Consider the following 10,055-nt stretch of genomic DNA (forward strand, 5'->3'; position numbering starts at 1 on the left):
CCTGCTGAAAATTTATCAGAAGTTTGGACCAGATTGCTAGAATAGACAAAGTGACTTCTGGCATAAAATAACACTCCTGAAAGCTGCATTATAGTTTAGGTGGAAAAGCTCAAGATGTGTTTATCTTACAACTTCAACTGCTAGTTGTATCATTATCTTCATGTAAGCAGGACTTCAAGTTAATCCAGTGCTAAGCACATTACTAGTATGTGTATAGGAATACACAGCAGACATTTTTATTTACCTGAAAAATAGTACAAGATGCCTCATTTCAGACAATAAACCCAGAATACCACTTTTATTGAATTTTGTGATGTCAATTTACAACATTCAGGCATTTTTATTCTGGTTTGGGAGTGAAGGGAGCAGGAGGCAGGGGGAAAAATCAGTGCCTACCTTAATTGTTTCATATGTATCTGTAATCAGTGCAATGAAGAGACTTAGCACCATATAGATGAACAGGCTGATGAAGGAGTAGAGGTAGATCCGACTAAATAACCAAACCAAGTAACTTTTCTGTTGCATTCTTGCAAATGTAGCAAACATATCATCTCCATTTATCAGTGAGAAGAGGCATTCTGAAACCATGTTCAGAGAACGGAACTAGAAAAAAAGGGGAACCAAAACATGAGAACATTAGTTCTCGTCTGGTAATTCTATACTTTACAGGTTTATTGGTTTTAAATAGACTGAACAGCCACTGAATATGGCTATCTTAGGTCCCCTTATGTACCTGGGTGCAGACCTGTGTATGACAGCATGCAGTGGTGGTAACACTGGTAGAATATACCTGGGCAACACATGAAGAAGATTAGTTGTTTTGCTAGGGTTTACAGGTATATCTGAAGAGCAGACACGCTCACTTAGGTGTCCGTTTAAAAGGAATAAGAATTCCCTTTAGATTTGTGGAGTCTAAAAATCAGTCTTGTGCAATATCAAGTTATTTCTCAGAACAGTGCATAGGAAGCCTAAGCATGTGATTACTAGTCAGTTGAACCACGTTTCTCTGACTCAGGACTTCCATAACGGAGGAGAGAAAAGTGATCAAAATATCAGTTTGTGAACTCTCAGGTTATAACAGCAGTATTTCAAATTCTTATACAGTTTTCTTATATAAAAAAGTCTTGGAATTTTTACACGGAGGTATGCTAATAATTTGACACTCTTATTTAGAATTTTGTTGTTCATCTGATTCTTTCTCAAAGATGTTTTCCATTACCTTAGCGTGATAAGGTCCCAGTACAATCCATCCACAGAAACAATAGCCCAGATAGATCATAGCAGCACAACAGCAAAATCTAATGACATTGGGCAATGCTGCACGCAGCGTCAGAATAAGGAGCTGAAGAAAACAATGTTAACAGTTAGAATCCACCCAGGCATTTGTTACAGCCATGTGGTAACAACAAACAAAATAAATACCAACAGCACGAAGGTCCCAGGAGATCCTTACATTATACTTCTGAAAGAAACCTAGGTAACGAATTACTCCAAGCCACACAAGCATGGTGGACGTTCCAAGAAGTATGCTGCAGACATCATAACTTGTCAGACTCTAATAAAAACAGAAAAGAACCAATTATTAAACCTGCATTGTTTGGTAGAAAAAGTTTTCCTCTTGCACTGTTAGGCCACTACTGCAAATATCAGCTGAGAAAAAGGTTCTCATTGGAAGCCAGTTTTGATTAGTGTGTGGAATCTTACAAGCTTATGTTTCATAAGCTAAATGCCAGGAGAAGGAAAAAAAGAACCTGGAGTAAATTTCATCTACTTGATACCGCTAACTTGATATATCTATGTTCAAAACTGTTAAAGCGGAGTTAAACCATAGAAAGAAAATTTACACATCAAAAAGACTTTTCAGCAATGTGAATACAGATGGAGACAAAGAAGGAGTAGGTCAGTGGTCGCCAACCAGCAGATCTCAATCTACCGGTAGATCTTGGAGCCTCTTGCGGTAGATCTCAGACCCTCTTGGAGTTGATTCAAGGCTGGGGTGGGGGGGCTGAGTGCCCATGTGCATGAACACGCATGCCCCAGCCTAGCAGGTCAGTCTGTAGGGAAGGGAAGGGGCGGGGGCTAGATCGAGGCCCCCCATGGTGAGGGACAGTGCTGCAGAGGCAGGAACATGGGTAAGTTGAATGGGGCCCCAGTCAGGTGGGACTTGTTTGCTGTGGAGGTGTACCCCAAATAATTTTTTCTCCCTCTGCCTCGATCTGCCCCCCACTTCCCTCCGCACAGACTTACCTGCTGGGCAGGGGTGGCGGGGGGCAGTGGTGTATGGTAGATCTTGGGTTGCTTTTAAATGCCACAGGTAATCTCCTACTTAAAAAGGTTGGAGACCACTGCAGTAGGTCTACTATGGCGTGAGGACAGTCAAAAATAAAGATAAATTGAAGCAGGGCCCAAATGTAAAGTGAATTTTTTGCTTGTTTTCCAGAATAGCAATGATATAGAATCTAAGGCAGAGAAAGGATAGCTAATGAGAACAAGACCACATCTGATGGAGAAGCAAAACTCTCAAGAGCTTACTGCTCAAGCTCAAGCTAGGAGCCCATATAGGCTCTCTGAACCCTGCACATAAGACTAGTGGTCCAGTAGCAGTTCTGTAATAAAAAACAAAATTGGGGGTGGGGAAAGTTCTGGCTGACTGGAAAATAGCTAACATAATGCTTTATTGAATAAGGAATAAAAATGATCTCAACAAGTAGAGGCCTACTAGGCTCTAGCCTAATAGCACACAAGGATTTGGAACAAAATTTTGAAAAATGAAATAATTTAAAACATGGATGTAAGTAGGCTAACATGCAATATGGGCTATCATCAGGGATCCAGGTTTTCCATTTCCCATGGAAAAACAGGAAAAAACAAAACAAAAAACCCCCCAAAAACAGATTTTCCTTTTTAACTGTGAAAAACATGGATTTTTCATTTTAAGGGAGAAACGCATGGAGTTTCCACTTTTGCAAAGAGCTCTGCAGGGGGCTGTGGACTGGGGCCCCTGGCCCCATATCCCTGGCAGCTGGGGCCCCCCTCCAGCAGGGGGGTTGGGGGCAAAAGCAGGGATTGGGGGCTGTGGCTTTGGAATGAGGTACCTATAATGATTGAGACACTTGTAAGCTTCCAAATTGCTTTAAAATAGTAAATATATCAATAAAACATTGTGTTCAATTGATACACATTAGAGGCATTTCATTTTAATCACAGATTTTAGGGTTTTTAAATGAGAGAATTTGTGATTTTTAAACAGAAAAACCAGGATCCCTGGCAATCATCCATATATTAGTCTAGCATAATCTCTCTGTCTGGTGAATAATTGATTTTTTTAGGCAATGGAAATGCAGTAGATCCAAAACAGATTGAATATCTGTAAGGCATTTGATAAAGGATTATATTTTTTTTTAGTTAAACTTCAGGAGATACAGATTATATGTAAACATTTTAAAGGTGGCTTAAGGATTAACTAAAGGAAAAAAGACAGCTATAGGTAGTTTTTAAAAGGTAAAGATTGCCAATGATGTTCAAGAATCAGCCCGGAGACAAAAGTTTAATTATTTTCTGTCATGACTTAGACAAAATAAAATGTGCTAATGAAATCTGTGAATGAATGACAAAGTTGGAGTTTGTTGTTTGGATGACTGTAATATCTTACGCAAAAAAAAGGATGACTGAGAACTGGAGAAATACAACATCAGTACTAATTTAGTAATAGTACAAAGTGCAAGAACAGCATATGGGAAAGAAGAATTTCTGCTGAAAGCAGGGGTCTCACCAGTTAGAAGAGACGGAAAAAGAGATTTGGATGCATAAGATGATCACAGGATGACTGAGCCAGTGATGCATGTGGTAAATACAACCATTGGCTATACCAGGAGGAGCATTCTTGGTTCAGAGAAAGAAGTATTAATGTCATTATATAAGGCACTGTAGGGACCTGTTTTAGAAACGTGTTCATTTATGGTCATCCATGTTTAAGAGATGATAGGAAACAAACAGGTGCAGATAAAGCTAGTAGGAAAGACCAAGGGAATGGAGAGCTTGTCTTGCAAGAGAAGGCAAGAAAAGCTTAGCTTTACAGCCTAGCAAAACAAAGGCTGATTGCTCACCAAGCAGCAGGGAAGGAGATTATCTATTTAAAGTAAAGGACAATGTTTGGACAAGCACTGTGTATGAACTGGTTGCAAACATTTAAACCAGAAGTTCAGCTTCAGAACAGGGATGTTCTCAAACAACCTTCCAGTACTGGGTAATCTGGGAAAACAAAGATGGAACTTGATCACCTTATGAAAAGGACATGTAGTGACTGCAATATCAGGGAACGCAGATGGTTTTTCCAGTCCTGTATTGCTATAACAATGCATTAAACAAATGCATAACAAGAGAAACCAGGTCTAATGAACAAGTAATGCTGAGAGATTACCAGAGTTCCAGGAAGTCACCAAGAAAAAGGATATCCAAATTTAGTTGCTTACTATCACAGAACTTCATTAATTTGTTCTTCACTAGTTTTTCCATTCTAGTAATACCCATAAGTTGCCCTATATTCATTCAAGGGCAAGGCATTTACTAACCCATGTCTCCTTTAACTGCAGAGCTAAAGAAACCATGCAAAACTGGCACTCATTTTTTTCTGATCAAAGATCACATCCGCTCACTTGCTGACAAGATGTTATTGCTTTTGTAGCAGGTATGTCAGGAATAAAAAAAAAATACAAGTGGGTGATACTGCATTCTTTTTTGTGCGTCAGCTTCATTTATTAACTTGCACTGTTACATTTGCACAAATTTAACATAAAAGGTAGCATAGAATTATTTGGCTGGCAGAACTTTCAAACTGACGTGCAATAAGGAAGAGATTTAGATCTCAGACCTGATCTGCAAGGCTTACAATGAGAAGTTGCCTCTACTTATTCATAGATTCATAGATGTTAGGGTTGGAAGGGACCTCAATAGATCATCGAGTCCGACCCCCTGCATAGGCAGGGAAGAGTGCTGGGTCTAGATGACCCCAGCTAGATGCTTATCTAACCTCCTCTTGAAGACCCCCAGGGTAGGGGAGAGCACCTCCTCCCTTGGGAGCCCGTTCCAGACCTTGGCCACTCGAACTGTGAAGAAGTTCTTCCTAATGTCCAGTCTAAATCTGCTCTCTGCTAGCTTGTAGCCATTATTTCTTGTAACCCCCGGGGGCGCCTTGGTGAATAAAACCTCACCAATTCCCTTCTGTGCCCCCGTGATGAACTTATAGGCAGCCACAAGGTCACCTCACAAGGTCAACCTTCTCTTGCGGAGGCTGAAAAGGTCCAGGTTCTCTAATCTCTCCTCATAGGGCTTGGCCTGCAGGCCCTTACTTGTAAACTGATTGAATTTTATATGCAGATCTTAGAAACTATTAAGGCCTCACCATCCTCATTTTACTTGCACTTGGATACTCATAAGATTTCACTCTAGCCTTGTTCTTAGACCTGGATTTTGCCAGGACATGACCAATGGATCTCCTTGGGTTTTGTTTTTTCTTGGGTTTTTTTAATTTATTTTTTAAAGCTAAGCTGAACTTATCTCCCTGTAAACTGATACCAGGTAGATTTCCAAAAGCTTCCTTTTAGCACTTAAATTCAAAGTCTGTTGACTTCAAAGGCATTTTATAAAATAGGGGTGGACAAAATCTGGCTACCAAATGACTGGACCTGGCCTGCAGATGAGCACCCGCAATTGTTTGTATCTAGTCTACAGCTGTGCACACAGTGCTCCACATGGGGCCAAGCCTCACCTGCTTCTCCCCAGGGCAGCCCATACTGCATTCCCATCCACGCCCACTGTCAGCCCCAGCCCCAGTTAGCATGCACAGCTTCCTGGCAGGGCTGTTCCTGGTGCAGCTAATTGCCTGGGTACTGCTTGGTAGGGCTGTCTGAGGCTTTGGATCGCGCTTTGAATCCGGGGCTGCTTCAGACATTTTGGCGTCCAAAGCAGCATGCCCAGAGTGAAGCACAGGCTCATTTAAGCCATGCAAAGAGGTTTGGAGCTTCTGAAGTGCTTCGGAAATGCTTCGGATGCTTTGGACACTGAAAGTGAAAGTTAGAAGAGAGAGGGGGAAGGGGGGGAGGGGGAGCCGGGTGGAAGACTGACATGTGTAGGTGGCCAGTGAGAAGGATTTCTCTCTGGCTGCCTTTCCAATGACAGTGTCTGTGGGGTGGACCTAGAAATAGCATAAAAGCCTCTGTTTGGAGGCATGCTGTGCCTTTTGCTAGTTCCCTCTCGGGGACTGCGTGAGTATGGAGCCGTCAGACTCAGGCATCTCAGCTTGCTTGCTTTACTCAGTAGTTGAACTTGCCTGCTTCTTTTTGTAGTTAGAAAGGATTGGGTAGGATTTAGCTTAGCTTAGCTTAGCTATTCAATTACTATTACTATTGAGTTCATTTCTTTCAATTTATATTTGCCCCTTTTTTTTTTTGCAAGCTTTGAAAAAAGAAAGCTGTGTTTTCCCCGCCAGCGTGATCCATCACTGTGCAAGGAGGCACACAGATTGCACACATGCATGCACACACATACACAATAGAAATTAAAAAAAAAAATCAGGTATTCATAGGAGAAGACAGACAGCACGCAATTTTTACATACTCTTAACACTGAAGCAAACAATCAAAGAAGAGGCCAGTGCACGCACGCAACAGAGGGAATAAAACACACAATACAAAAGGACTGACACACACACAGAGACCTTTTGCAGCACAGGAAAGCTCAATATGAAGCGTGCTGGAAAGGCAGGTGCCAGGTCTTCTGGCAGGGGAGGGAGAGGGGGTAGGGGGAGAGCTAGAGCTGCAAGCCCCCCCACCCGCAAACACAGACCCATTCTCTTCCCAAGCAGCCATGACATCAGTGCTGCCAGTGGAAGCAAGGAGGCGGGAGCAGTGTCTGTACCCAACATCCCTGCACTTGCATCACCTCCCCTCAGTCCAGAAGTAGGCACCAGCAGGGGAATCACTGTCTCCTCCACCCCAATGTCATCTCTCAGCGTGAGCCTCTCACTGCCAGAGGAGGAGCTGGAGCTGGAACCAGGGATGCGGAGCGCGTTGGCTCAAGCAATTCTGGGGACTGAGGGGGAATCAAAGTTTGTGTTCCACACCCCTCAAATTTCTCCTAGACCCAGGTATCCTAGAGGAGGCTGAAAGTTGTGGAGGCAAGTGGCTCAGCTGAGGCAGCTCCTCCTGCTGTTGAGTCTCAGCCGAGGGGTGGGATAAGGCAGGATCCTCAGCCTAAACCCAGAAGCGGGAGAGTAATGTAGTGTGGGAGCATTTTGAGCTGGCAGATGATCCCAGATTTGCCATCTGCCAGCACTGCCAAAGGCACATGACCCTTGGCAAGGATGAGAGACACTTTTCCACCACATCAATGCTGCTGCATTCGAGGAGGCTGCACCCTCTTGCCCTTCTTCCTGCTCAGCCTGGCACCAGTGCGAGTGTGCCAAAAGACACACTCTCGCTCCAAAGCTCCCTTCCCCCCAAAGCAGACGCAGGCCACCCTGGACCAGTGGGGGAAAGATGGACAGAAAGGGGGGCGCGTTCCCAAGCCAAGTGAGATCACCCACAGCATTGGGGAGATACTTGCTCTGGATAGCCAGCCTTTCTCCCTAGTTGAGTGGCCAGGGTTCAGGTGGTTCATAGCACTTCTGGCCCCATTTTACAAAGTACTCACACGCACCACCTTTAGCAGGATGGTGGTGACCTCCCTGTATGAGGTATGCAGGGAGTACTCGAGGGAGGAGCTGCACAAGGCAGCGCCACAGGTAGCCTTGCACTTCACCTCCAATATCTGGAACAGCGATCATGCCTACCTCTCCCTCATGGGGCACTAGTGTGATCAGTCAGCCCATCGGTGGGCTCTACTGCAAGTCGAGGTGCTGGATGAGTCTCAGACGGCAAGGGAGATCATCGGGGCCATGAACCATATGATGCAGGGATGGCTCGTTGGGCAGCCGAGCTCACCCGCGGGTTCATGGTCACCGACAATGGGGCCAATATAGTGAAGGCTGTCCGTGATGCCAACTTTGTTGGCATCTGCTGTATGGCACAAAGGCGGCACCTAATAGTGAGGGATGCCTTGGAGGGGGACAGGGCTGCCACCACTACTGCTACAAACCAGCTGATTTCGAAATGCAGGAAGGTAGCAAGCTGCTTCCACCACAGCATCAAGGGGGGCAAGATGCTGCGGGAGAAACAGGCAGAGCTGAGCATCCCCCAGCACAAAATCACGCAGGATGTGGAGACTCAGTGGAACTCCATATACCTGATGCTTGAAAAGTTGGTTGAGCAACAGAAGGCCATCCATGAGATGGCCTTGCTTGGGGAGATTGGGATCAATGGCCCCCTGAACAGAGCTGATTGGGGTACCATCTCCCAGATCTTGGTGGTCCTCAAGCCCTTCCTTGAGGCCACTGAGACCCTTAGCGCTGGCGATACCATCCTCAGCCAGGTGATCCCCCTAGTGAGGGAACTGGAGAACTAAATGGAGAAGTTCCAGGAGATCAATGTTCCTGGCTAGGGCAAGCCGCTGTCACCAGACGTGCAGGCACTGGTGAGGCAGCTGAAGGAGGGCACCAGGAGACGGCTGGATCCCTTGCAGTCCAGTACAGTCTACATGATGGCGGGCATGTACAACCCGAGGGTGAAGGGGAGCACGTGTACTGGCAGCCCCAAAACCCTCGATCACTGGACGCAGGTGCTGGTCAACAAAGTCAGGGAGGCCGAAGTGCAGAGGCGAGGGGATGTGGAAGAGGGGGATCCACTTTCCAGTGCCAGCACTCCCAGCACCAGCACTCCCAGCACCAGCACCAGCACATCTCCTCTACACCAACCACTGCCAATGTGGGCCATGGGCATGGCTTCAATGCTAGGGTCCAAACGCACCAGACCCCAGCCTTGGGCAGGTAGCACCAAGGCTTCTGTGCCTACCTACTTCGCTGAGGATGTGGAGCCACTGGACTGCGACCCCTTGGCCTACTGGGCAAACCGCAGCCAGATGTGGCAGGATCTGGCCATGGTTTCCCAGTAATTCCTGTCCTGTCCACCAACCAGTGTTCCAAGTGAGAGGGTGTTCAGCATTGCTGGGGATGTTGTGACACCCCACCGCACCTGCTTGGATCCTGCTTTGGTGAAGCAGCTAGTTTTCCTAAAGGTGAACCTCCCACTTCTGGGGTTCCCCAAGCTCCACCTGCAGCCAGACTGAGTGGCAGCCTCCTCACTCTGTCTGCACCAATTTCCTTTTTTGAGTTTTTTAAAAGCCGAGTAATGCCCCACTCTCAGCCGGAGGGGGCACTAACTGCATCACCAGCCAGCAGGGGAAGAACATGTCCCTGCTGAGCTCATTCCCCTGCCAGGATGAACTTGGAGGTATGAGCTGGGGCTATGGGGAAGGAGGAGGCCCCACGTCCTGGGCATGACCACTAAACCTGCACCCTGCCAGGGTAGGGAGGCCTGGTGGGACTGCTGGTGGTGCGGCAGCCCCATAAATGCCAGGACCAACGATCCCCTGGTGAAAGTGGGGGTAGGAGGCACCATAACCTCCAGCTAATGCACGCACACATGAAGTCCTGGCTGGGGAACACCCAGACCTGTCACATCTTTGACATGCCTGATGCTTGCTGGTTGCAGTGCAGTTGTGAGGCTCCCGGTGAGCTCAGCTTAGCTCCCCAGGATGCCAGCTTTAGGGTTGAAAACCCCTTTGTCAGGCTGAGGAAGTACCTGCAGTTGGTCCTGGATGGAAGGAATAGTAAAGAAGCCAGAGGCTGGCCTGGCCCGCAATGCAGGCAAGAAAGCCAGTCAGTGAAAATGGAAATGGAGGTGTCAGGGGGGAGAGATAGGCTGGGGTGGTGGGTAGCAGGGAAAGGGGGATGTAGCAGTGCAGGTAAAAGTACAAAGGTGCCTGGGGTGTCAGTTGTCCGGCAGGTGGCAGTGTGCCAGAACTCCACTGTCTAATCTATATTGAGTCCATGAGTTTCTGTACCTACTACCTAGGAGGCTGATGAAGTGCAGTTCATAGGCCCAGCTCTGAAAAGTGGTTTG

The 10,055-nt window shown here is 46.4% G+C and overlaps 1 protein-coding gene across 1 annotated transcript in view; it reads right to left on the reverse strand.

Moving 5' to 3' along the window:
- Window positions 1–10,055, reverse strand: part of LOC102369420 (mucolipin-3) — a 38,860-nt gene that overhangs the window by 670 nt on the left and 28,135 nt on the right. The window contains exons 10-12 of the mRNA XM_006033851.2: window positions 1,454–1,555; window positions 1,220–1,342; window positions 397–603 (exon numbers count right to left, since the gene is read on the reverse strand). Of these exons, the coding sequence (XP_006033913.2) occupies window positions 397–603; window positions 1,220–1,342; window positions 1,454–1,555 (432 nt within the window). The remainder of the gene's footprint in view (window positions 1–396; window positions 604–1,219; window positions 1,343–1,453; window positions 1,556–10,055) is intronic.

Source organism: Alligator sinensis, unplaced genomic scaffold (assembly GCF_000455745.1).
Source record: "Alligator sinensis unplaced genomic scaffold, ASM45574v1 scaffold32_2, whole genome shotgun sequence".
NCBI classification, from domain to species: domain Eukaryota; kingdom Metazoa; phylum Chordata; order Crocodylia; family Alligatoridae; genus Alligator; species Alligator sinensis.